We start from the raw sequence: 27,956 nt of genomic DNA, 5'->3' as shown, positions 1-27,956 counted from the left end.
ATACATGCCCCTTGTATACGTAGGATTGGGAATATCTTGGCTGCTTTTGATTGGCTTTATGCAGTGATAGCTTCAGGGTGTTCAGACTAGGATTCGAGCATGCCTGAGCTATTTGTCCACGCTTCAGGCAAGACGATGCACATGTCATTATGCCTATTTTCAGTGAGCCCAACCTGTCTTTGATGTGTCCTCCAAAGTGACCCATTGCCACTCATTCCTGGAGTACTGTAAGCCTAGCCTACGTGGCGTGGTCAACTAGGAGGAAACGTCAAAGACAGGCTGGGCTCACAAGAAATAGGCATAATGACATGAGCATCATCCTGCCTGAAACATGGACAATAAGGAAAAAGGTATGTATATATTTTTTTTTTTTTTTTTTTCTGTTGAGAGATCTGCTCTCTTGGGTTCCGGGGTCTTCAGACTTGCTGTGGTCATTATGAAGGGTCCCAGTTTTCCCTGCTGTATTTTTCAGCCATTTTGTTTGATGGAGGGGCTGGAACACACACACAATTCCCAGTGTGGGAAGGAACCGAGTTGGGAATTATGGGAGAGTGATATCACTATTGGGTATCTGAACATGTGCTTTAAGAAGTCAGTTGCTGACTAAGCCCATTAGACCCCTTTCACACTGAATCGCTGCTAAAACAGCCGCTAAATCGCCGGTTGTTTTTGCGGTGCTTTTCGGGCGTTAGTGGGGTGCTTTTTTTAAGGTCACGTGACAACGTGACCTTAAGTAAAAAAAAAAAAAAAAAAAAAATACCCATTTTACGGCACTTTCAAAGTGCTTTGGAAGCGCTGCCCATTAATGTCAATGGACAGGGGCATTTTTGAAGCGATATAGCGCTCCAAACATGCCCAAAAGATGCTGCTTGCAGGACTTATTCTACTGTCCCGCAGGCACACCGCCCCAGTATGAAAGCACCCATTCAAATGAATGGGAGGCAGTTTTCTGGCGCTTTTCAGACACAATTTTTTTTTATTTTATTTTTAGCACTAAAGCGCCTGAAAACCTCAGTGTAAAAGAGGTCTTAAAGAGGAAGTTAATCCATTCTGTAGACTAGTACCTACAGGTAAGCCTTATTCACGGTTTAGAAGATATGCATACTTCATGCAGCCGGTGATGTCACCGGCGCATGCGCTCTGAAGTACTGTCCCTACAGAACTCCGTGCGGTGATCCATGACTTCCGTGCGCATGTGCGGGGGTGATGTCATTGTGGCATGGCCAATCGGCTGGCCGGATTGGGATGCCATATTGCAATTGTAAGTACTCCAATGGGCCTCTTTTCCAGCTTACATTGCATTTGGATGCAAATACAGACTTTCTTCCAATCCAGAATGCTTCTTATAGTGCTAGTAATTGCGACTCTCCGTTGCAGAATTTTTCCAGCCCTGTTCTCTTGAATGAAAGGCCACTGCACAAGCTTCCTTTTAATTAGGTGGGAGCTTCTTGGCATCTCGACACTCATCCAGACGTGCAGTACTCTCGGCCAGCATAACCTCTAATATTAATGATTCATCAAGCTCCTCTGGCATTTAACCCTTTTACTGCTGCCGTATCTATGACAGCGGCTCAGTAATGACATGTAAACAAACTTATGGCCTCATGTACAGGCACATAGCAATGCAAATATGCATGCAGGGCATGTGCATGTATTCAACGCTGATTGCAAAACATATAAGACCTCATCACGCATTCCAAAATGAGAGGAATAATTCTATGGTTAACTTTAAACTGATGAGCTGTAAAGGTTTTTTAAGTGTCATAATGCTAAAATAATGTGTTGTCCTGAGGGCATCATCCCATCATAGATCACGATAGTTATAGAACAAAAGGGAACTTTAACCATAATCCCCAGGAGATAACAGGACTTAAAATACAAATCTTAAGTGGAACAAATGTCCATGAGAATTTCAATGCAGGACAAGATGAAAAAAAACAAAAAACTTTTCTTCTATATCAAACAAAAAATAAAAAAATAAATCAATAAATAAATAAAATTATAATTCTCCCACTCTACAAGACTCTGGTTCGGCCACACCTGGAGTATGCCATACAGTTCTGGTCACCAGTCCTCAGGAAGGATGTACTGGAAATGGAGCGAGTACAAAGAAGGGCAACTAAGCTAATTAACTATTAGTTATGAGGAAAGATTACGAGCATTGAACTTATTCTCTCTGGAGAAGAGACACTTGAGAGAGGATATGATTTCAATATACAAATACAGTACTGGGGACCCCACAATAGGGATAAAACTTTTCTGCAAAAGGGGATTTAATAAGACACCTGGCCATTCACTAAAATTAGAAGAAAAGCAGTTTAACCTTAAACTGCATAGAGGGTTCTTTACTGTAAGAGCGGTTAGGATGTGGAATTTTCTTCCACAAGCAGTGGTCTCAGCGGGGAGCATCGATAATTTAAAAAAACTATTAGATCGGCACCTGAATGACCACAACATACAGGGATATACAATGTAATTTTAACATGAAAGCACACACACAGGTTGGACTTGATGAACTTGTGTCTTTTTTCAACCTCGCCAACTATGTAACTATATGTAATAAAAAATATATATACGATGGGTCTTCAAAAAATGTGTGTGTGTGTGTGTGTGTGTGTGTATATGTATATGTGTGTGTGTGTGTGTGTGTGTGTGTGTGTGTGTGTATATATATATATATATATATATATATATATATATATATATATATATATATATATATATATATATATATATACATACACACTTGTGCTCGTAAGTTTACATACCCTGACAGAATTTGATTTCTTGCCCATTTTTCAGAGTATATGAATGATAACACAAAAACTTTCCTTTCACTCATGGTTAGTGTTTGGCTGAAGCCATTTATTATCAATCAACTGTGTTTACTCTTTTTAAATCATAATGGCAACAGAAACTACCCAAATGACCCTGATCAAAAGTTTACATACCCCAATTCTTAACCACTTGACATCCGCGCTATGACCGAATGACGGCCACAGCGCGGACCTGAATTCCCGGGAGGCCGTCATATGACGGCCTCCCCTGTGCACGCGCCCTGCAGGGCAGGCGCAGAGCGCGCTGTGATCACCGAGTCACTGAAACTCGGGTGATCACTGGTCCAAGTAAGGGGCTGACAGCGTGAGTAGAGAAAAAAGCCGATCACTGGCTCAGATGTGAGGGACATCGGTCCCGAAGTGGAAGAGGCACATCTGCCTTATCAGTGCCACCTAACAGTGCCACCTATCAGTGCCCACAGTGCCACCTATCAATGCCCATCAGTAGTGCCAATCAGTGCCACCTAGCAGTGCTGCCTATCAGTGTAACTGATCAGTGCCCATCACTGCCACCCATCAGTGCCCATCACTGCCGCCTATCAGTGCCCATCACTGCCGCCTCATCAGCGTACATCAATGAAGGAGAAAAATTACCTGTTTTAAATTTTTTATAACAAAATATAAAAAAATAAAAATGTAAAAAAAAAAAAAATTCATTTTTTTACATTTTTTTTTAACAAAAAGTAAAAACTGCAGAGGTGATCAAATACCACCAAAAGAAAGCTCTATTTGTGGTGAAAAAATGCTAAAAATTTCATTTGGGTACAGTGTTGTATGACCGCGCTATTGTGATTCAAAGTGCGTCAGCGCTGAAAGCTGAAAATTGGTCTGCATAGGAGGGGCTTTTAAGTGCCCAGTAAGCAAGTGGTTAATGCTGTGTATTGCCCCCTTTAACGGATTCGCCGCAAGATCACTTTTATCGCCCCCCTCACTGCCTGGATGCCGAGAAAGATGGCCGCCGCTCGGCTCCATAGCATTGCTCTTAAAGGGGAATATTATTTATTTATTTAAATGACATTTAATTCTTCTTTTTATTGTTTTTTTTATTTTTTATTGCATTTTTGTGTAAATATGAGATCTGAGGTCTTTTTGACCCCAGATCTCACATTTAAGAGTTCCTGTCATGCTTTTTTTCTATTACAAGGGATGTTTACATTGCTTGTAATAGGAATAAAAGTGACCTACATTTTTTTTAAAAAAAGGTAAAATAAATAAGAAAAAAAAAAACCCCATTTTTTAAAGTGCCCCATCCCACCAAGCTTGTGCGCAGAAGCAAACGCATATGTAAGTCGCGTCCACATATGAAAACGGTTTTCAAGCCACACGTGAGGTATCGCTGTGATCATTAGAGCGAGAGCAATAATTCTATCTCTTGACCTCCTCTAACTCAAAACTGGTAACCTGTAGAAATGTTTAAACGTCACCAATGGAGATTTTTAAGTGCCAAAGTTTGTCGCCATTCCACGAGCGGGCGCAGTTTTGAAGTGTGACATGTTTGGTATCAATTTACTCGGCATAACATTATCTTTCACAAAAATTTCACAAAAAAAAAAAAAAATGGGGCTAACTTTACTGCTGTCTTATTTTTTAACTTTTCCAAAAAAATTGCACTTGTAAGACTGCTGCGCAAATACGGTGTGACATAAAATATTGCATTTTATTCTCTAGAGTGTCTGAAAAAAATATATATATAATGTTTGGGGTTCTAAGTAGTTTTCTAGCAAAAAAAAAAAAATTTTAACTTGTAAACAACAAGTGTTAAAAAGAGGCTCGGTCCTTAACCGCTTCCTGACCAGCCGCCGCAGTTGTACTGCGGCAGGTTGGCTCCCCTGCGTGAGGCGTTGATGTATGTTGGCTCTTTAAGACGCTTTAGCAGGCGTGCGCCCCCAGCGTTTCCCCGGAGACGATGCGCGATGACCGCCGGGCACCCGTGATCTGTGTGTCACGGTTCTCTCAGGAGAGAGGAGACAGATCCTGTGTTCATACTAAGTAGGAACACCGATCAGTCTCCTCCCCTAGTCAGTCCCATCCCCCCCCCCCAGTTAGAACACACGTAGGGAAGACAGTTAACCTCTTAAACACCCCCTAGTGTTAACCCCTTCCCTGCCAATGACATTTATACAATAATCAGTGGCTATTTTTAGCTCTGATCGCTGTATAAATGTCACTGGTTCCAAAAAAGTTTCCGCTCTGTCCGCCGCAATGTCGCAGTCATGATAAAGATCGCTGATCACCGCCAATACTAGTAAAATAAATAAGTAAATAATAAAAATGCCATAAATATATCCCCTATTTTGTAGACGCTATAATTTTTGCGCAAACCAATCAATATACGCCTATTGCGATTTTTTTTTTTTTTTTTTTTAACGAAAAATATGTAGAAGAATACATATCGGGCTAAACTGATGAATAATTTTTTGTTTGTTTATTTTTTTAATTGGGATATTTATTATAGCAAAAAGTACAAAATAATTTTTTTTTTCTCAAAATTGTCCCTGTTTTTTGTTTTTTTTGTTTATAGCGCAAAAAATAAAAACCACAGAGGCGATCAAATACCACCAATGAAAGTTCTATTTGTGGGGAAAAAAAAGGACATCAATTTTGTTTGGGTAAAACGTCGTACGACCGTGCAATTGTCAGTTAAAGCGACGCAGTGCCATATCGCAAAAAATGGCATGGTCAGGAAGGGGGCAAATCCTTCCGGGGCTGAAGTGGTTAATGTGGTTGTAAACCCACTGAAAAAAAAATCCCTGCAAGACAAAGACATAATGAGCTAGTATGCATCGCATACTAGCTCATAATGAAATACTCACCTTAGATCGAAGCCCCCGCAGCGGTCCTGGCACACTGCTCTGCCCGGCGACATGTCTCCCAAAGTTATTTTTCTAAGTATCGTGGGCTCCGGTGTGCTGTGATTGGCCGGAGCCGCGATGACGTCACTCCCGGGCATGCGTACGGTAACGGCACACTCACTGAAGCAAGGGGACATACGTGGCATTGCTTCAGTTTGTGTCAGTGCGCATGTGCCGATGATGTCGGCACATGCAAATACAGGGGATATCTCCTAAACCGTGCAGGTTTAGGAGATATCCACGGATATCCACGCTAGCTACAGGTAAGCCTAATTATAGGCTTACCTGTAGTAAAAAATGGTTTGTAAGGTTTTACAACCACTTTAAGTGGTTAGACAAACTCTATTGAAATGTCACATAGTGACATTAACCACTTCAATACTGGGCACTTTCACCCTTCCTGCCCAGGCCAATTTTCAGCTTTTAGCACTGTTGCACTGACTTTGATGGTTATGCAACACTGTACCCAAATGAAATTTCTATTATATTTTTTTTGTGACAGATGGGGCTTTCTTTTGGTGGTATTTCACCACTGGGGTTTTTATTTTTTACTAAATAAACAAGATATTTTGGAAAAAAGTTTTTCTTAGTTTTTGTTACATCGTTTTGCAAATAAGTAATTTTTCTTCTTCACTGATGAGGCTGCACTGAAGTGGTTACGTTCTATTGACTGCTGCGCAGCGATGGGTTGCCTCACGCTGTTCTGAAATAAAGAACTGCCTGCCTGTTTTTTTTTTTGAAAGCACACCACCACAACTAGGTGGGATGAACCAGCCACGTAGGAGGTACGTGACATTCCTTTTAAGATCTTTAAAATTTGGACTTGCCTTTGAAAATGCCTGTTTGCACTTTAGATCAGAAAGAACTAGAGCAGTGGTCTCCAAAATGCTGCCCTTTGCCTGCCTTTATCCCAGCCCTTGGAACACTAATCCTCCCACTAAAACGTGACCCTATTCTCCCAACTGACACCAACAATGAAACACAATATCTCCCACTGATACGTGACACTATTCTTCCAACTTACACCAACAATGAAACACAATATCTCCCACTGACACCAATAATGGGGCACTATTCCTCCCAATGACACCAATAATGGAGCACTATTCCTCCCAATGACACCAATAGTGGGGCACTATTCCTCCCAATGACACTAAGAATGGGGTATTATTTCTTCCAGTGATAACAATGATGTAGCAACGCTCCTCCCCCTAATACCGAATTTGGATATGTTTACCCCCACTGATGCCAGGAAAAATTCCACTCTCACTGGCCATAGTCCGGTCCACCTTAGGTCTGAAGGACAATATAACTGGCCCTTTGATTAGGAAGTTTGGAGATCCTTGAACTAGAGCAGTGTTTCTCAACCATAGTGAGAGCAGGGCCCTGTAAATTCTTTTGAAGCCTTCCATGCCTCAACACAAAGTTGCATGTTGCGCTCTAACTTGCTTTAGGGTAACCTTTTAACTGAACAGGCTGCCAGAACAGCCTAAGGTGCCTAAAATAACTCATTCCCTCTTTTTGGTAACGCACAGCATTACACTACCACGTGTTGTAGCATGCTACAACATACTGTAGGTGTATTGCCTTATTGTGTTAAGGTGGCCTTTAGAAAAAAAAGTGGTATTGCAAGTTTGAATCCAATCTTGGGGAAAAGTTTATACTCATACAATGGAAGAATATAAAATATGTGTTCCCTCACTTTTTTGTATGACTATATACTTTTTTTTTACCTTTTTTACCATGACTGAAAAGTAGTTTGTTAGACATATCGAGCAGACACTAGGCAGGTGACACAGCTGTCCAGCCTGAGTGGTGTCATTGAGTAGATCTCTTCTACTCACCCATGCTGATCACTGATTCCGCCGGTCTCTGTGCTGTTCTTGGATTCTGCAGGTGGAGTGGAAGGTCCCTGTGCTTCTGCAGGTGGAGTGGGAACATTGGCACCGCCTGTCAGTCACCCATCTCCGATCCTCCAAGTGCACATCTCCAACACCTGGTTTACGGGGTGGGCAGGATCTGCTTTGGTGCAGGGGAGCTCTTGCATTATACTGTGCGGGGCTTAGGAACTATGTCCGGTGCAAACAAGAAGCCACAGCGTGGCAGTTGAGAATCAGTGAACTAGAGGGTTTAAAGTTCACCTTTTCCAAAAAAAAAAAAAAATAGTCTATGCAGTCAAGGTGCCCCAGGTTTTAAAGAAAAATGTGCAGCTTTGTAAAAAGTTCATTCAATTTATTGTCATGCCTAGATCATTTTCTGTAAAAGGTGAATTTAGCCTTTTAAGGCATGCTAAAGTAGCATCCATTAATACTGATTTAAAGGCCACTTAAGCGGGTCTTTAAAGTGGAGTTCCACCCACTTTTACAACTCTTCAGCATCCCTCACTAAACTGTGCACTGTAAACGAATTGGATATTTTAATTTTTTTTCTCAGCACCTACTGTATATCTGCTGTATTCATTTTTCACTCCCTCCTCCCTGGCCGTGGCCCATCGCATCATTTCATGTTTGCAGTGCCTTCTGGGAAGGGGCGACAACTTCCTCTGACACTGCCATTGCTATGGAAACCTGACCTGAAACCTATTACACTGCTTGTGCTGCACTGAGCATGTGCGAGATCTGTAAGGATGAGATCCAGGAAGAAATACAGTCTGGCTTCAGATGCCCACACTTAAGATGGCCACGGCCTGCTGTAAGTTTATAAAATAACAAACTACTGCTGTACACTAACAAAACAGACCTTAGTTTACAGACTAACTTTACTAGAATACATTAAGCTTGTGTATTATAGGGGTATTTTTATTTAAAAAGTATAATTTCGGCCGGAACACCACTCTAAGTGTTACTGGAATGTTGATGAATCAGGTCTAATGTGGTAAACCTACAGACAGTGCTGGGGATTCCCACCTCAAGCACTTTGACTTCTGGAAAAACCAATGGGGCAGTCTGGGAAAGATTTGTGAGTGCAGTGTATAGTTGAACAAGCATCATCATTTTTTATTTTTTGTTTTAAGAAAAATATAGCTGAAGACTGAAATGTAAATTTTCTAATTGCATTATATTACGGAATAGCTTGTTTTGAAATGAGAAAAAATGGAATTTCCAAATTACAAATAAAATAAGCTACTAGTAGTAGAAGGGCTTAAGGGTCCCGAAATCTGCATGGAGGTCCTCATTGGGCACGCAGCCACAAACATATAAAGAATGGTGAAATGTTTCGCGCTGTATTGATTTTGCTTATAGATTAGCGTGGTTATTTAAAATGTACATTTGTGTCCTAGTATGGAGCCAGGTGGGCCTCCCTGCATATTGATAGCCACAATTAATCTTGTTTTGTCAGGTGCCCCAACATAATTAAAATTGATTGTTTTGTTCTTAATGTACTGATCTCCCAATGTTCAGTGGCAGGATGCGTGGCGTTCCATTGTCTATTGGTTCCTGACCTTGTGTAATCTTTCAGCAGATAAGGCGCAAGGGCTGGAGTGCTTTATGCTTTATTCCCAACCAGACACTTTCGCTGCTTGTTTTTAAAGTCATAATGGATGTTTCACTGTATTTTACAGAAAATATCTTCATTGTTGCCATTCAGGTTTGCTTTCTTTTGGGGATAAAATAATAATTCTTCTTAAATACATTTTTTGCAGAAAATGGAGGTAGAGGCAGAAGAAGGTTTCCTCCAAGTACCATTTTCTTTTCTCTCTCCTCAGCTGTCAACTTTTAATATCATTTAAATTGCATTCGCAATTTCCATTTTTATACTCCATAATGGATTGAATAATTTAATGCAAAAACTGTTTAGGGAAAGATAAAAGAAAACATTTATTTGCCTAAACGTTTTAAATTGACCCTGCTGCTCACCTTTCAATTTGTCCCCATCACCGAACAATGCTCCGATCCTGAGAAATGTACCTCCTGAAGTCCGCTAGGGAACTGACACTTCTGGGAGTGTCGATGTATGTGTTCCCCTCCATCTACTGCTAACCTTCACATCATTACGTATTTTGTAATAGTTGGTAGTCAGCAGGAGAAAACACAAAGAGCTGCAGGGGACCCAGGAGATCGACGCTCCCGGAAGTGTTGGACGAGGACTTTCGAGGACCACTTCTCAAGATCAGAGCAGAGTTTGGCGGTGCAGACAGTAGGAAAGGTAACTATTTACTATCTTTTACATTCTGTCTTCCTTAAAGCGGAGTTCCTCTCAAAAACGAACTTCCGCTTTAAGTACTGGTGACCCCCTGACATGCCACATTTGGCATGTCATTTTTTGGGGGGGGGTACCTAGTTTTCACATGTACCCAGCTTCCACTTCCTCTTCTGGTGCCTAATTTTCACAGGTACGCAGCTTCCACTTCATCTTCTGGTGCCTAGTTTTCACATGTACCCAGCTTCCACTTCATCTTCTGGCGCCTAGTTTTCACAGGTACGCAGCTTCCACTTCCTCTTCTGGCGCCTAGTTTTCACAGGTACCGAGCTTCCACTTCCTCTTCTGGCGCCTAGTTTTCACAGGTACCCAGCTTCCACTTCCTCTTCTGGCGCCTAGATTTCACAGGTACCCAGCTTCCACTTCCTCTTCTGGCGCCTAGTTTTCACAGGTACCCAGCTTCCACTTCCTCTTCTGGCGCCTAGATTTCACAGGTACCCAGCTTCCACTTCCTCTTCTGGCGCCTAGTTTTCACAGGTACCGAGCTTCCACTTCCTCTTCTGGCGCCGCGGCGCCAGAAGGAAGTTCACCTCCCCCCCTCCCTCCCTGCAATCCTCTGGGACACATCACAGGTCTAAAAAAGATTGCCCGGCCATTCATAAGGCGCAGCGTGGCTCGTGCATGCGCAGTGCCAGCGCTGCAGAGAGGAGGTGCAGAGAAGCGAGGCTTCAGGTGGGCGCATCACTGGAACGTGGGACAGGTGAGTGTGTGTTTTATTTAAAGGCTTTTAAATGGGCGGGACTCCGCTTTAACCACTTGACCTCCGGAAGACTTACACCCCTTCATGATCAGGCCATTTTTTGCGATGCGGCACTGTTACTTTAACTGACAATTGTGTGCTCATGCAACGCTGTACCCAAATAACATTGATATCATATATTTTTCCCACAAAGCTTTCTTTTGGTGGTATTTGATCACCACTGCATTTTTTATTTTTTGCGCTATAAACAAAAACTTTCTGCTGTAAAACATATCCAATAAAAATGTTTTTAAAAAAATAATTTCTTCATAAATTTAGGCCAATATGTATTCTGCTACACACTTTTAGTAAAAAAGATTCCACTAAAGCGGTTGTATTGCCCGCTTGGTAATTTTTTACCTACCGGTAAGCCGATAATAAGGCTTACCTGTAGGTAAAATGAATATCTCCTAAACCTGCATGGTTTAGGTGATATTCACCCTGCATGCAGCTGCTAACATCAGTGACACATGCGCGCCGGAATGGAGGACTGCCGCGCCGGAAGAAACGCCAAGGGAACATGTGAGCCCCCTCGGCAGTGACCGGGCAAGCTGCGGGAGCTTCGTTCTAAGGTAAGTATTTCATAATGTGCTAGTATGCAGTGCATACTAGCACGTTATGCTATTGTCTTGCAGGTTTTTTTTGTTTGTTTTTCCGGCGGTTTTGTACCGCTTTAAGCATATATTGATTGGTTTGTGCAAAAGTTATATAAACTGGGATATTTAAACTTTTTTTTTTACCTGTAATGGCACCGATCAGCGACTTAGACCCCTTTTACACTGGGGCGCTTTTCAGGCGCTACAGCGCTAAAAATAGCACCTGCAAAGCGCCCTGAAAGAGCCGCTGCTGTCTCCCCAATGTGAAAGCCCCAAGGGCTTTCGCACTGGAGTGGTGTGCTGGTAGGATGGTAAAAAAAAAGTCCTGCTAGCAGCATCTTTGGAGCGGTGAAGGAGTGGTGTATACACCGCTCCTGCCCATTGAAATTAATGGGGCAGCGCGGCTATACCGCCAGCATAGCGCTTTGCTGTGATTTGTACCCTTTCTCGGCCGCTAGCAGGGGAGTAAAACTGCCCCCGCTAGCGGCCGAATACCGCCGCTAAAACAATGGTAAAGCGGCGCTAAAAATAGCGCCGTTTTACCGCCGACGCCCCAGTGTGAAAGGGGCCTTATAGCGGGACTGCGATATTGCAGTGGACAAGTCAGACCAGTGACACTGTACTAATGATACTGGCTGGGAGGGGGCTAACATCAGGGGCGATCAAAGTGTTAAATGTGTGCCTAACCAGTGTTTTTTTTTTTTTCATGGTATGGACTTTCATGGTACCGCATTGGACATGAACAACACAATGTATAGATAAAACCAAAAAGAATGTAAATAAAAAAAAAAAAAAAAAATGAACAAACATCTAAAATATTTCAGTGGCAGCTCTTTTAAAACTGGATTAATGGTAAACCGTATTATACAGCACCCCAAGTAGAATGTGAGGTCTGAAACAAATTTATGCATGGCTATCATACATAGCTATAAGAGCCACGTAAAGTGATTGTAAAGGAATACGTTTTTTTTTTTTTTAAATAACAAACATGTCATGCTTACCGGCTGTAATAGTTTTGCACAGAGCAGCCCCGATCCTCCTCTTTTTGGCTCCTCCTCCATAGAAATTCGCTTGCCATGGGGGCACTTATGTGTGCTCGCTCCTAAGCCCCCCTCTTTGCTGGCTGTGATTGGCAGCAATGGCTCCCGCTGCTGTGTCTGAGCTAATGAGAAGGGAAAGAGTGGACACAGTTGCTGCTCTCACTGGATCAAGATCAGGCTCAGGTAAGTATTAAGGCAGGTTGGAGGGGGGGAGCTGCAGGGAGAAGGTTTTTTTGCCATAATACATGGAATGCATTAAAAGAGAAGTATGGGAATGGATTTTTTTTTTTTTTAGAATCTTACTTACCTAGTTAGATGCAACATTGGCCCCCCACCGGCTCTAACACAGAACTGAGCGATCAAACACCACTGATCGCTTGGTTCTCAGAGCACCCTGAGCAGAGAGCTTGTGTCAGTCAGTCACCGCTCTCAATGATCTTTGGCTGTACTTCTCCTTTAAGCATTCTAGCACACTCTACTATGATAGCCATTCAGATGAAAACCAAAGAGTATTAGGTATCCATGTAGCAGATGTGGGCTGGACTTTGTTAAAATATAATGTCAGAATGTTGGATTCTGCCATTATATTTTATTTAAATATATTATATTTAACCGCTTCCCGACCGCCTCACGCAGATATACTGTGGCAGAAGGACACATACAGGCAGATTAACGTACCTGTACGTTGCCCTTTAAGAGGTGGCTCACAATGCGTGTGCCTGCCGGGAGCTTTGTGACCGCGATCGTGGGTCCCGTGGACCCAACGTCCGCGGGGATACCCGCGATCGTCTCACGGTAAAGAAGAATGGGGAGATGCTAATGTAAACAAGCATCTCCCCGTTCTGTCTAGTGACACTGTCACTGATCAGCTCTCCCTGTGATCGGGAGCGGTGATCAGTGTTGTGTCATACACAGCCCCTCCCCCCCACCCCAGTTAGAAACACTCCCTAGGACACACTTAACTCCTACAGCACCACCTAGTGGTTAACCCCTTCACTGCCAGTGACATTTTTACAGTAATCAATGCAATTTTTTAGCATTGATCGCTGTATTAATGCCAATGGTCCCAAAAATGTGTCAGATTTGTCCGATGTGCCTGCCATAATGTCGCAGTGACGATAAAAAATCGCTGATCGCTGCCATTACTAGTAAAAAAAAAAAAAAATTATCAATAAAAATGCCATAAAACGTATCCCCTATTTTGTAGACGCTATAACTTTTGCGCAAACCAATCAATAAACGCTTATTGCGATTTTTTTTTTTTTTTTTTTTTTACCAAAAATATGTAAAAGAATATGTATCGGCCTAAACTGAGGGAAAAAAAATGTTTTTTCTAATATTTTTTGGGGACATTTATTATAGCAAAAAGTAAAAAATGTGTTTTTTCAAAATTGTCGCTATCTTTTTGTTTAAAAAAAATAAAAACCGCAGAGGTGATGAAATACCACAAAAAGAAAGCTCTATTTGTGGGAAAAAAAGGACGTCAATTTTGTTTGGGAGCCACGTCGCACGACCGCGCAATTGTCAGTTAAAGTGACGCAGTGCCGAATCGCAAAAAGTGCTCTGGTCAGGAAGGGGGTAAATTCTTCCGGGGCTGAAGTGGTTAATATATTTACGTTTTGTAATACAGAAAAGCACTGATTTCCCTGCAGCTTTCCAAAGAATAAAGCCGTCTCCAGAAATTTTGCAAATATTATATTTGAAGTTAGGGAAACAAACCAACTTTGTAAATCGGACATTCCCATCTGGATCCCATATACTTGTACTGGTTCTCAAAAGTATCTATTACATGCAATTTTAGCAAAGATTAGTTGATGTCCACAGCTTCCTCATATCAATAGTAATATGTTAGCATCACCTGTACATTTTGCATAAGGATGATATGTTTGACTTTTGCTGTTTCTTTCCAGATCTCAATGAATGGTACGGTGCTAAGGCTGTGCTGGCCCTGGTGGACGGTCAGGTTTGGGATATGTATAAACCTCTCACTAAATCCTGTAATATCCAGTTTCTTACCTTCAAAGACGAAGATCCAGAAGAAGTCAATAAGGTCAGTAGGCATTATTTTCAGTGCTTTCATTCCTTCAATATAAGCCATATAACTCAGATGTTTTACCTTTGATGGAAAGCACACACTTGTTAGCGATGTGACTGTTTCGGGAATCCTACATCTTCTGAAGTTAGTTTAGTGCCCAGAGGTTATTGAAGTCTAGAAGCTCAGAGGTCATATATAAAATAGTGTATGGGCTCAGAGGTCATGGCCTAGAGCAGTGTTTCAGTCAATGCACCCATTGAAATTCTGCACATCTCTACCCCATTCTAAACTCTGAAAAAAACAATTAAAAGTTTTACATAATGCAGCGGCATTCACACATGGAGGACATCCTACATTAGAGGTGATTTATTCTTACAAAGCAAATACACATTTGCACACTGGTACTGATTGACATTCCAGCGTTTCTCTTCGCCATCAGTTTCTCTCCTTCACTCGGCTCATGTGACCCCCTGTGCTGATGAAGAGAGGCAGTGGAATGGGCAAACAAGGATGCTGTGCAGGCACCCAACATCCTAATTATCAACCAATGACCTCAAATGGTTTTTAGGATACTGGCGGCTGGCCCATGCGGTGCTTAACTACTAGCCGACCAGCCGCCGTCATTATACGCGCAAATCGCCGTAGCGGTACAGCGGTTGCTAAAGGGGCATGCGCGTGCCGCCAGAGCTGATGCGCGTGGCCGGCGGCCGTGATGTCTGCTGGCGACCCTGCGATCGCTCCTCAAAGAGCCAGTTTACATTGACAGGCCCCCGTTCTGTCAGGGGAGTAGAGAGAGATCTGCTGTTCCTAGTGATCAGGAGCAGTGATCTCTCTCTACTTCCTGTCAGTTCACTGCCCCCACAGTTAGAAACACCTTCCTAGGACACACTCAACCCCTTGATCACCCCCTAGTGTTAACCCCTTCCCTGCCAGTGACATTTATACAGTAATCAGTGGCTATTTTTAGCTCTGATCGCTGTATAAATGTCAGTGGTCCCAAAAAAGTGTCTGATCTGTCTGCCGCAATGTTGCAGTCCCGCTAAAAACCGCTTATCACTAGTTAATTACTAGTAAAAAAAAAAAAAAAAAATATATATAAAAAATGCCATAAATCTATCCCCTATTTTGTAGACGCTATAACTTTTGCTCGAACCAATTATTATACACTTATTACGATTTTTTATTTTATTTTTTTACCAAAAATATGTAGAAGAATACATATTGGCCTAAACTGATGAAGAACTTTTTATTTATTTTTTGGGGATATTTATTATAGCAAAAAGTAAAAAATGTTGTTTTTTTTTTTTTTTTCAAAGTTGTCGCTCTTTTTTTTGTTTTTTTTTTGTTTTTTGTTTTTTTTTTTTTGTTTATAGCGCAAAAAAAAAAAACAAAAAAAAAAAACACGCAGAAATGCTGCTCAAATACCATCAAAAGAAAGCTCTATTTGTGGGGAAAAAGGATGTCTTTTGGGATACGGCGACCCAGTGCCGTATCCCAAAAGATTACCTGGTCAGGAAGTGGGTAAATCCTTCCGGAGCTGAAGCTGTTAAGGGTGTAATGCTGCACAATGAAAACATGTGGCTTTGTGTAACTAAAAGGCAGGCTTGATCCACCCGCTGGCTTGTCAATTTGGGGCAATTTTTAGGCATTTTCCCAAGGCATCCCTGCAGAACCCAGAATGCACTCTGGTTGCAAAATTTTGAGGGGAACTGGGTAGTGGTTGTGGGGGTCTGCAGGCGGGGGCTTATCAGAATCTGGAAGCCTCCTTTAACAGGAGGGCCCCCAGATCCCGCCCCCCATGTGAATGAGTAGGGGTACATTTTACCCCTACTCATTCACCCAAAAAAGTGTTAAAAAGAAATGAAAACGCACAGTTTTTAACAACTCCTTTATAAAAAAAAATAAAAAAACCATGTCCCCCGATGTTGATCCATTGTCAATCACGACGGCCGCTGCTGCCGCGGGGCCACCTGGCAGCACAGCCGCCCTGTGACGCCACCAAGTGGTGAATGCTGGGGCATCAACGTCACAAGGGGGCGGTGCCCCCAGGTGATGTCGCTGGGTGGCCCCGCCCCTTTCCTGTTTAACTACTTCAGCCCTGGAAGGATTTGCCCCATAAATGACCGGGCCATTTTTTGCGATACATATAGAAAAACAGGGAGGGCATCCCGACCTTGTGCATTACCAAAGATAAAATTTATTTGACTAGTAAAAACAAAGGTCATACTCACAAACAAGCGTTTTAAAAAAGGCTTAACATTACTCCAAAGATTCGGAGGTGTGTCTTCCAGACACCTGCAACCTGGACGGATATTAGGGGGATCCAGATGGTATCGCAAAACGGCTTACGCCTTACGAGGGAGTACCCTCTTCATCAGAGCCTCAGCGATAACCTAAAAAATTTTATCTTTGGTAATGCACAAGGTCGGTGCGCCCTCCCTGTTTTTCTATGTTTCAGCTCTAAGGACGACATTTTTTGTGATGCGACACTGCGTCGCTTTAACTGACAATAAACAAAAAAGAGACAGACAATTTTAAAAAAAAATATTCTTTTTACTTTCTGTTATAATATCCCAAAAAAAAATTTAAAAATACAAATGTATTCATCAGTTTAGGCCAATATGTATTCTTCTATATATTTTTGGTAAAAAAAAATCGCAATAGGTGTATATTGATTGTTTGCGCAAAAATTATCGCGTCTACAAACTATGGGATAGATTTAGAGATTGTGGCGGATAAATTTGACCCCAAATGACACTTTTTGGGGACCAGTGACATTATTACATTATTATTACAATGGCAGGGAAGGGGTTAACACTAGGTGGCGATCAAGGGGTAAATGTGTTCCCTCAGTGTGTTCAAACGGGGTGGGCTGCCTGGAACATGACAGAGATAGCTGTTCCCAATCACTGGGAACAGAAGATCTCTGAGATGTCCCCTGTCAGAACAGGGATCCGCCTTGTTTACAATGGCAGATCTCCATTCTTCCTCTGTATACAGCGATCGTGGGCGGCTGGCGGACATTGAGTCCGGGGCCCCACGCCGTGTTTTTTATTTAAAATTTTTTTTTATTTTGAACAGACTCCATAAGTGCCGGTTCGCACTAGTGTGCTGCGAGAATCCTGCCATTCCAGTGCGGGTTCCCGCATTGCACCTGATCGCACAGTGGTTCACACTGAGATCTGCGAACCTCTGCGGCTGTCAATGTAAAGTTTGGTCAGCAGATTGCAGTGCGAACTGTGAAATGGTGCAGGAATCGGATCGCTTAAGTGCGAACACCCATGCATTCCGATTCCAGTGCGGACCAAAAAAGGGTCCTGCACTGGAATCGGAGTGCGGACCAAAAAAAGTGTCCTGCGCCATTTTGGTGCGAATGTGATGCGATTTCAGCTATATAGTTTGGCTGAAATCGCATCGCACAGACAACGCATGTGATCCAAACAGCAATGCAGTGCGAATCTCATGCAATGTCTAGCATCGCACTAGTGTGAACCGGGCCTAAAAAGTCGGTTTAATGCACATGTCATGCGAATCGGATGCGATTTGAACCACATCCAATTCGCATGACGTGTGAAAGAACATTTCTTTCTATTGTGCCTGTTCATATATATCCGGTGCAGATTCAGTGTGAATTGAAAAAGAGCCTTGTGAGTTTTCTGAGCAGTGCGGTCCAGCTCAGGTGCAAATTCAGGCCACTTGTCTTCTATGGGAACGCTTCTGAATTGCACATGTCATTCAGTTGTGAACAGGATAAAATCCTGATCAAAAACTGACCTGAAATGCTGAACTACTTTGTCAATTAGCTGTGAAAACAGAGCTTCATTTCGCACCGCACATGTGCAAACCCAGCCTATAGCGGTATTTAACCCAAAACCAAACATGTAATATAGTGCAGCTTTCCTAGATGTGTGTCAGAAACCATGAACCAGACCGAGACAGAAGTACAGTAAAATCACACTTGTTTATTAATAAAAATAAAAGGTAAATAGAGTAAGCTTAGTCAAAGCATAGCCAGAGTCCAGTAACCGGATCGGGTAGTCGGCCAAGCCAGAGTCCAGTAATCGGATCGGGTAATAAGCCAGGCCAGAAGTCAGGGATCCAAGTAGAGGAACAGCAAGCCAGATAAGGAGCCAGAAGGGATGTCAGCAAAGCCAGTTTTTAAACAGGAATGCAGGAGATGGTTTCTTGTGATGTGACCAAGGCGAAGGCAGGAATAAAGTGAGCTGGAGATCTTTAATTTGGCGGGGCTGACGAGCAGATCCACATCAGCTGGTTAACTGTGGAGAGAGATGGGAGCTGGCAATTAGCTGACAGCTGAGCGGCCAGCTCAGAGAAGGAAGGGCTGAGCCAGCCCTGACAATGTGGTGGCTGCATTAGTTTCCTTTTTTTATTTTTTTTTCCCCTCTGTTTTCACCTGATGATAATCCTGAGCAGTATCGCACCCTCCTGTATTAGAGTGCCTACACTCTGGATAAGGGGTCTCCAAACTTTCTACACAAAAGGCCAGTTTACTGTTCTTTGGACTTTAGGGGGGGCGGAGTGTAGCCAGTGGGAGTAGAAAATGTCCTGGCATCAGTGGGGGTAAACGGCGCTCAATCATTAGTATTAGGGAGAGAAATGGTGCCTCATTATTGGTGTCAGTGGTAGGAATAGTGCCCTATAATTGGTGTCAGTGGAAGGAATATTAACGTATCATTGGCGTCAGTGGGAAGAATAGTGCTCCATCAGTGTCAGTGGGAGGAATAGTGCCCTATCATTGGTGTCGGTGGTAGGAATGGTGCCCCAAGAGCCAGATAAGGGCAAGCAAAGGGCCACATATGGCCCCCGGGCCCCAGTTTGGGGGCCCTTGCTCTGGATGAAGGGGCAACAGAGACACCTTTTGGACAGCAGATTTAGATACACTAACAAGTTGAAGCCAAACTCCAGCTAACACTTTAGAAGCAGTCATAGCAACAGTTTTTTTCTTTTGGGGGAAATGTGTTACATAAAAGCTGATCATTGGTAAGCACCCCTGTCAGTAATAAATGGTCTCAACCCCGTAACTGCTACATCTGCAGGACAACAGACATAATGGCAGGATCACCAGGTAAAAATAAAGGAAAGGGAACCTAAGAAAAGGAAACTAATGCAGCCATCACATCTAAAAATTGGTAAGCTGCAATATAATGTTTGCTTTTGGGTTTAATACTGATTTAAACCATTTTTTTTCCTGATTAAACCCTTCAGCTTGCATGTGATCAAAGCTCACATAGTGATTACATGATTGATAACCACTCTTAAAAACATTACTGAAGACCAGAGCTATCAGTGACTGCCAGGTTTGGATGCTAGTGGCCACGCAGAGTGTAAAAATGGATTATATAAATTACCATATTCTAAGCAATGGGCATTGTGGGGAAATCAATCTACAGGTTGCAGGCAGTAAAGGCGTAAAAAGGTGTGAAAAGAGAAGAGTTAAATTAATAGCTTGAGCTCTTTTTCTGTAAATCTATCTCATTTTTGCAGCATGCAGATTCCCCTCTGTACACCCTAATGGATTGCATATGGAATTTACAGATAAATCTATAGGAAAGGCTCCTTGGGTAGCTCTAGGCCAGGTGCACATAAATGAAAAGAATAAAATAATGCACATGAATCACACACCACCTTATTGCCCTATGTTTTATGGGGATTGTCCAAAACAAGATAAGTTCTAGGCACAAACCTAAGTGAACCTGTAGGAATTAAAGACTTGAGGATATTGAATGGAAGAGATGGGTCTTAAAACACTTCAACAACGATCTTAGAATTTATCTCTTAGTGATACTGTACACACACTGTGGTTCTAAAGGCAGAAGGTTTTTTTTTTTTTTTTTTATCTTGATGCATTTTATGCATTAAGATAAAAAACCTTCTGTGTGCAGCAGCCCCCTTAATATTTACCTGAGCCCCCATTTCGATCCATCGGTGTTGCACAAGAGCCTTGGCTTTCTGGGGACTCTCTCTGATTGGCTGAGACAGCACCGGATGCCATCGTCAGTCAGTGAGCCAGTGAGGATAAAAAGGGGGCAGGGCTGAGCTGCGAATTGTGTCTGAATGGACACACAGAGCAGCGGCTCAGCTCGGGTGCCCCCATAGCAAGCTGCTTGCTGTGTGGGCAGTTGGCAGGAGTGCCGACGAGGGACCTGAGAAAAGGAGGATCCAGGCTGCCTTTTTCTCCCCCCTGGAGGCTGTTTCTTTCCCTCTTAGTGCACCTGTCTGGGTGGCCCACAAGTAGAGACTTGGTCTCACTAGGGGTCCCCTGGTTTTTTTTTTCCTCTTTTTTTCTCTCTCACAGGCCAAAAGCTGTGACCCAGGGAAAAAGAAATGCCCCTCATGCAAGGACAAGATGGGAGAAAATTGGAAAAAAGCTCTATGCAGTACCTGCATTGCTTCTTTGGTGAAAAAGGAATCTGCTTCTGTTTGTGATGATTTGGTTGCCTCTGTAAAGAAGGAACTTTATGCCACAATTCAATCAGCCTAAGTGAGGAGAAAAAGGAACTAACACTACCTGACCCTATGTATGCAGGCTTAAGTGAGCCTAAAGGGCGAACATTTCCGGTACATTCTGTCATCTCAGACACCATAAGGAAAGAATGGCAGGACCCAGAGAAAAAAATGTTTTTTCTCGAGAGCTCACAAGAGGTGCTTTCCTTTCGAGGAAGACCCCTTGGTGGTATGGAACAAGGTCCCCAAGCTTGATGCAGCCTTCTCCCAGGTCCCTAGGTCCACTGACCTAGCCTTTGAGGACATGGGATCCTAAGGGATCCGAAGGATAAGCAAATGGATCTTTTGCTCAAGAGATCATGGCAATCGATCATGAGCAATTTAAAACCAGCCATGGCTATGACAAGCGTCGCCAGAAACCTGGAATACTGGGTTAACCAGCTAAAAGCTCATGTATTAGTGGATTCACCCAAACAGGAGATTTTGGATTCTTTTAATACCTTGTCCTTCGCGGCAGCCTATATGGCAGATGCTTCAGCCGAAGCAATAAGAACGTTGGCTAGATCAACAGACTTAACAAATTCGGTAAGAAGAGCATTGTGGCTGAAGACTTGGCCAGGCGATGCGGCATTGAAGAGTAAACTCTGTGGGATTCCCTTTTTGGGTGACCTCCTCTTTGGTCCTGATCTAGATACCATTCTAGACAGGACAGCTCATAGGAAGAAGTAAAGAAGAAGAAACAGCCCCTGAAGCGCCTTTTTCGACCTCAAAGAGCTCAGGAGCAGGACAACAAGTCCTAGGGGAGGAGGAAGAATTGGTCTGCACAAAAAACTAAGGACAAGGGCGGAATCCTTTTCCATCCTTCTGCGCAAGACGAAAAATCCCAATGAATCGACCCTGCGGATGGGCAGCAGGCTGCAAAATTTCCTTCTGCAGTGGTCAGGCATAACGTAAAATCAGTTCATCCTGACCACTCTTTCTCGTAGTTATGCAATAGAGTTTACGGAATCCCCCCCAAGAAGATTTCTTGTGACAAATACCCCGATGGATCCAGTAAAAGCCCTGGCCATGAAGTCCTCATTAAAGGAGCTGATGCAGAAGGGTGTAGTGATCCAAGTGCCACCAGAAGAAGCGGCAACAGGTTTTTTATTCCCACATATACTTGATAAGAACGCCAACAGGAAAATTCCGATTGATCTTCAACCTAAAATCTCTGAACAAATCTGTCAAGTACTAAGGGGTTTTCCGACAGTCTAAAACATTACTATCAAGTAGGAATATACTAAAGTGTGGAAGGTCTATAGTTCATGGTGCAATTCAGCTGCCCAAGATCCAAGGAGCCTTGTTTCCATCTTGGAGTTTTTACAGGATGGGGCAGATAAAGGACTAGCAGTCCTTACCTTAAAAGTACAGGTTGCTGCACTAGCGGTGTTCTTAGAAAAATCAGTGGCCTCTGAAACGCTGGTAGTCAGATTTTTTTTTTTAGAGCTCTTGCAAGATCAAGATCAAGGTCAGCACAGGTCAAGAATTTCCCTAAGTTGGACCTGTCAGTAGTCCTGCAATCCCTAGCAAGGAGTCCATTTTAAACCTTTGGAATAAGCATGACTCAGATGTCTCACTCTTAAAGCGGTGTTCCTGATTGCCATTACTTCAGCACGCAGGATCAGTAGCTACACGCTTTAACAATTAGGGAACCTTAGCTGTCAGTGTTCCTGGATAGTTATTTTTAGGACAGACCCGCAGTTCTGGACTTCTGGAAAACAAGTTACCGGTATGAATTATTTTGTGTAAATAACATGTTGTGGGCGGATCTCTGCCAGTCACATGCTGTGTCACACCCCTCCAGCCTGTGTCTTAGAATAAGAGGGAGGTGAAGCTTCCATTTAATCTACATGTAATATCCCACCCCCGTTGTGTTCAGCTGTTTAGTGGGAATGGAGGAGGAGGGAGGGAGTGGGCTGTCATCTACCACTGTGTATATTCCCAAATGTGTGACTCTATAGTCCCATGGACTGCTCAGATGTGATGGGGAGGAAATGCTCAGCATAGAAACTCACTGAAAACTGAGCATGTGCAGAGTTGCCACCACAGCTGCAAAATCCCTAGCTGAATTGGGGTCATGAACAGAAGGTGGAGATAGAGAGCAGCAGGATCAACCAGGTTCTTTGCATAATTTGAAAACAAATCTCCGTGACACTAGTACTAGTGTACAGCCGCTTGTCCGACAGAAACAGGCATTTCGGAAAATGAGCCGATCAGCATCCGATCAGCGCTTGCAGCCAAAGGGGTAGTCCCCCTATCAAAACACAATAGCTCAGCAGGGAGATCGCTGTACTAACATTGCATAGTGAGTACAGCCAGCTCCTCATTTTTTTTCGTTCATGTGGTAAGTGGTTTCATAATTATCAATCAGCTGCTGAACCTGCAGAGCTCTAATGAGGAAAATTGCAGGGTCAGCATTCCTTTAGACATGATTTACTATCGGGAGTATCTCACCAAAAATGACATTTTTGTTGCAGAGGATGCTTGATCTGACTTTTATCTATGTGTAGACTTCTGGGAAAATCAGTGAGCCAATCACACAAACAGGAAATTATGTTTCTGGGGGGGAGGGGGTTCTGTACACATTCTGTGTACAGAACACCTCCAGGCTGCCATGTTGCATTGCATTTTACAGAAAATTACAGGAGCTGCTGATTGAAAAGGGAAGGTCATTTTTAATAACATTTAATTACAATATGACTTGAGTCGCAATTGTATACGCTATACTATTTGTATTTTGAAATTTTTTTTTTTCCCCCACGAAAGTAGAGTTACACTTTAAGCTTTCTGGAACAGTAGAGGGGGAGACTAGGAGAGGAGCACAGATAGATGGTCTCAGTGCTGGCTTATCATGGACAACAATAGTAATTTTGGACAGCTTGATCTGTGCCCCCTTAGTCTATTTGGTTCTTGGGTTTCTGCCGCTCCCACAAGCCAAGAGATTGTCTTAAGATTGATTTGATCTGAACATTTTTCATCTCTTTCTATCTCACATCTTTCTTTCAGGTCACGTCAAGGTACCTTTTTAGTTTTTGTCTCTGTGAACCCATCCGTATTATATCTTGGAAGGCCATGCTGTGCCTGTTTGTGCATACAGATCTATTGGTCTACACTTTCTTTGTCTGCGATAAACAAAGCATCGGTAGGAGGAACTAGTACCTGATCCATACTAGACAATCGACTTCTCTCCTCGTTCTCCATAATCAATAGAACAGTCAGAATGAATCAGACGACCGGTGAGATTGTTCTACTACAATCCCCTCTTCCAGTAGGCCCCCCTTTGTGGAGATGATTGGCTAGGGGCTCCTAGGGCCTCATGTGGACATGTATTTATATGCTGATTAATAGCGATGGACCAGAGCTGATTTTTGCTTTCACAAATGAGGAGACATTGTAAGGAAACCGCTCTTGTTTTTAAATGACTCGGGTAGATGTGCTTAAAACACATATGTGCTTCCTAATTTTAGATTTCCTAATGGCAAATATGTACACCTGAGAGATATTTGTCTGAGCATATTAAATGATGAACAGGAAGAAACCAGCTACTCAATTAGTTCCTAATGCATTCGGAGGATTGGGGCTTTTCATTTCCAATGAACATCACAAACTGCAGCTATGGGTTACAATCTTGCCACACGTTATGTGCCGCATTATTTACCAGCTATGTACAACACCGTTATTTTATAATAAATCTGTCGCTGGAGAGATTTTTCTCTTCCTAGGCTTTCACAGTAATTAGTTACAACGGTAAGGCCTCTTGCTGCACACAGACGTAATCATTTCTGATCATACTAATGTTTATACTCAGGATCTTGTTGACAGATCTTGAGTTAAATGTTATGTAAAGATCTTGCATATACACAGATATAGGCATGTAAACATATGTGTATATATGCATTAAAATTCTTCTTCATGCTCTTCTAGTGTCTAGTGTTGCGATATTCACATGTATTCGTGTTTAGGGCCCTTCCACACAGGGTGGGCCACCTGTTCAGCGGTAGGCGGATGGCTGGTCCGTGTCTGCTCCTCTTATGCGGAGCAGACACAGTATGCTCTCCTCTATGGGCAATCAGATGTCAATGGACCGCCTGTCCATTTACACCCTACAGCGATCCGATCTGGAATGGAACGGATCCCTATCCATCAGTTTTCAGCAAATAGGATCGGATGGGGTGTCAACAAACATGTCCGTTGACACTCACCACTCCATAGAGGAGACTAGAGGGTCCGGTCGGGTCCGCCTGAAGAACAGACAGGTGGACCCGATCAGTACGCTAGTGGGAAAGGGGCCTAATGTGTGTAAATTACTATTAATTTTCATTAATGGCTCTGTACTCATTGTTGTATTATTGATCTTTACGCAGCTGTGTGCAATGCTTCATAGACAACAATGCACCTGTGTTCAGATCAGTAAAAAAAGGTGGTGTTTTTTAGGTTGCTTGCACCCTGCACGCTTCTAAAATGCTCAGATGTGTGAATAGCCGGTTAAGGTTGCTGTTGGGTGATGACTCCTTAAAGCGGAGTTCCACCCAAAAGTGGAACTTCTGCTTTAAGCACTCCTCGCCACCTTACATGCCACATTTGACATGTATTTTTTTTTTGGGGCGGGGGGGGCAGTGGGTGCCTACTTCCTCCTTGTGCCTACGGGCCGACTAGGCGACTCCTCCTCTCCCCCTCGGCGGCCTCTCGGCAATCTTCTGGGACACGTGACAGGTCCCAGAAGATTGGCTGTCCACTGGGAGAGCGCAGTGTGACTCGCGCGCCCGGCCGTGATGCCGCAAGCTGTCACGGCCGGGTGCCCACAGTTTCAATGGAGGCGGAGAGAAGGGGGAGAGAAGTGGGGGTCCGTGCGGCCGCATCGCTGGATCGTGGAACAGGTAAGTGTCTGTTTATTAGAAGTCAGCAGCTAAATTTTTTGTAGCTGCTGACTTTTAATAAACAAAAAAGCCTGGAACTCCGCTTTAAGAACCACCTATTCATTGCTTGGTAAGGACACCTTTAGGGTGGTTGTAAAGATGCCGCAACCTGCCAGCGTCCTTAACCAGTGATAATGCCCCCCACCCCCAGTACCTAAATTATGGTCAGCATGCTTCAGCTCCTCTTGTGTAGGAGCCATGCTACTAAGGAAGGGGGAAGGAGCTGGACAGACAGTGGGTGGGTCAGCCTGGAGCATTGGCTCAAAGAATGTGAGGGGAGGAGAGGGGGGCGATTGGAGCTGGATGGCTGCAGAACTCCAGCGCTACCCCGGGGATGGGAGGAGTGCGATGAGGCATTGTTTACATATCTGCTCATTGTTGAGGAAGTCGGCATGTTCCCTGCTCCTTAACAATTACATATTTTCTGGTTGCTAAGAACACCAGCGGGTGCCCGATCGTTAACAAATCAGCATCTTTGTGCCATGTGACCTCAGAAACGCACCTAAAAACATACCCTGGGTGCTTTTTTTGGTGCATTTCCCATTGACTTAAAGCGTTTGTTACCCCAAAATTTCATATTCCTGATATGTGCTTGTTGCACCATGTACTCGTATTAGAAAGTCTCCTGTTCTCTTTGTATTGCTTCCTTTGTGTGAAATCCCTGGTGTTCTTCTGCTTTACTATTAAAAACTGACCAAACTAAGCAGGAGAGCACATCTTGGTCAGTTCTCTAGATACTCTAGATAGGCTTGGAACTCAGTGTGCTCTCCAATGATCAGACTTGCCCTGACACACTCCCCCCCCCCTCCACAGCCATTCACTGGGATGGAAAGCTCAGTGTCCTGCTGCTTCTCCTCCCCCCAGATCTTTATGCAGCTGAGAACAGAGGGAAGGTGATCACTTTTCTAAAAAAGTGAAAAAAAAAATATATATAAATATATATATATATTTATTTATTAATCCTATACACAAATGTGTTACCTTTTATTTCTATTTTCAGACTGAGTGGGTTGTTTTACAAGGTGATCGTTTACAATCACTTTAAATGGAAGGTGCATCTTTTGGTGCGCTTTTGCAGGACTTTCACACTGTGAAAGGTAACAGAATTGAAAGAGGAATCATTTTGATGCACTTTTGTCACACTGGAAATGTGCCTTCTAGAACGGCCTACTCCTGTGTGTCAGAGGCCTAAACAAGTACAATATGTATCGATTTTAGCAGTAGCTGAAAGAACTGCAGATATATCTAAACCAAAGAACATTTTATATATATATATATATATATATATATATATATATATATATATATATATATATATATATATATATATATATATATATATATATAAATAAATATAAATTAAATGTATTGCAGCTTACCAGTGCTATTTGTTCTGGTTCATTATGTTTTTGCACCCTTTTTCTCATGTAGAATGTGCGATATTTCATAGTATAACACTAAAACACATAGTAAAGCGGGACCTCCCACTTAGCAATCAGTTTGAAGTGATCTATTCTCATCTGCAGAATAGAAAGAGATGAGGATTTCCCCGAATTCATTGACACGTACTTAAGTTGGGGGCTTTTTCACTGACTCTTCCTTCCATTAGCTGTGGGAACCCTTTTGAAAGTTTTTAAGGCTCCTGTTACAAGTAATACAAGAAATACAGGTGGGCGAATTCAGATTCAAAATGACCAATGGTAATTTGACAAATACAATTACTCCTAGCAACCAACTCATTTTAGTGTGATGTAAACAATCTATTAAAACTTTTTGTTTGTGTAGCTGCGCTGGCCCTTTAAATACATAAATCAAACAGTGTATTAATGTGCTAATGATTTTTTATCAAAAAACATAATGTACCAATCTGAAGAGTCCCATAGCAAAAATATAAATAAATATAAAAAATATAAAATATGAAAATAAATAAATTCTAAAAAGGGTTAATCCACCGTGCTGAACAAATGGTGATTTCCAAAGCAATCGTCTTGTGATTGACCACCACCATCCAATCTATGTGCTATGTACCAAAAAGCAGTTATAAACAAGCCTGTGTGTTGTCTTTCTTTAATCCTCCATAGGTGAGTAGATATTTCTCCACCAAATCCCAGACTATTCTCATATAATCCTCAAGTTAATAAAGTTCTCAAAAGACAAAAACAGCCATCATTGTGCAAAATTTCACACTTTTTAATCGTTAAAAAAGGTCATATAAAAGATTTGCACTCGTATGT

At 42.7% G+C, this 27,956-nt stretch overlaps 1 protein-coding gene across 1 annotated transcript in view; it reads left to right on the top strand.

The window, feature by feature from the left end:
* MRPL39 (mitochondrial ribosomal protein L39) overlaps nt 1-27,956 on the top strand; it is a 171,805-nt gene that overhangs the window by 31,608 nt on the left and 112,241 nt on the right. The window contains exon 3 of the mRNA XM_073617072.1: nt 14,175-14,314. Within this exon, the coding sequence (XP_073473173.1) occupies nt 14,175-14,314 (140 nt within the window). The remainder of the gene's footprint in view (nt 1-14,174; nt 14,315-27,956) is intronic.

The sequence above is a fragment of the Aquarana catesbeiana genome, linkage group LG02, assembly GCF_042186555.1.
Source record: "Aquarana catesbeiana isolate 2022-GZ linkage group LG02, ASM4218655v1, whole genome shotgun sequence".
In the NCBI taxonomy this organism is placed as follows: Eukaryota; Metazoa; Chordata; class Amphibia; order Anura; family Ranidae; genus Aquarana; species Aquarana catesbeiana.
Note: the sequence above shows the minus strand (reverse complement) of the source record. Positions and strands in the feature narration are given on the sequence as shown.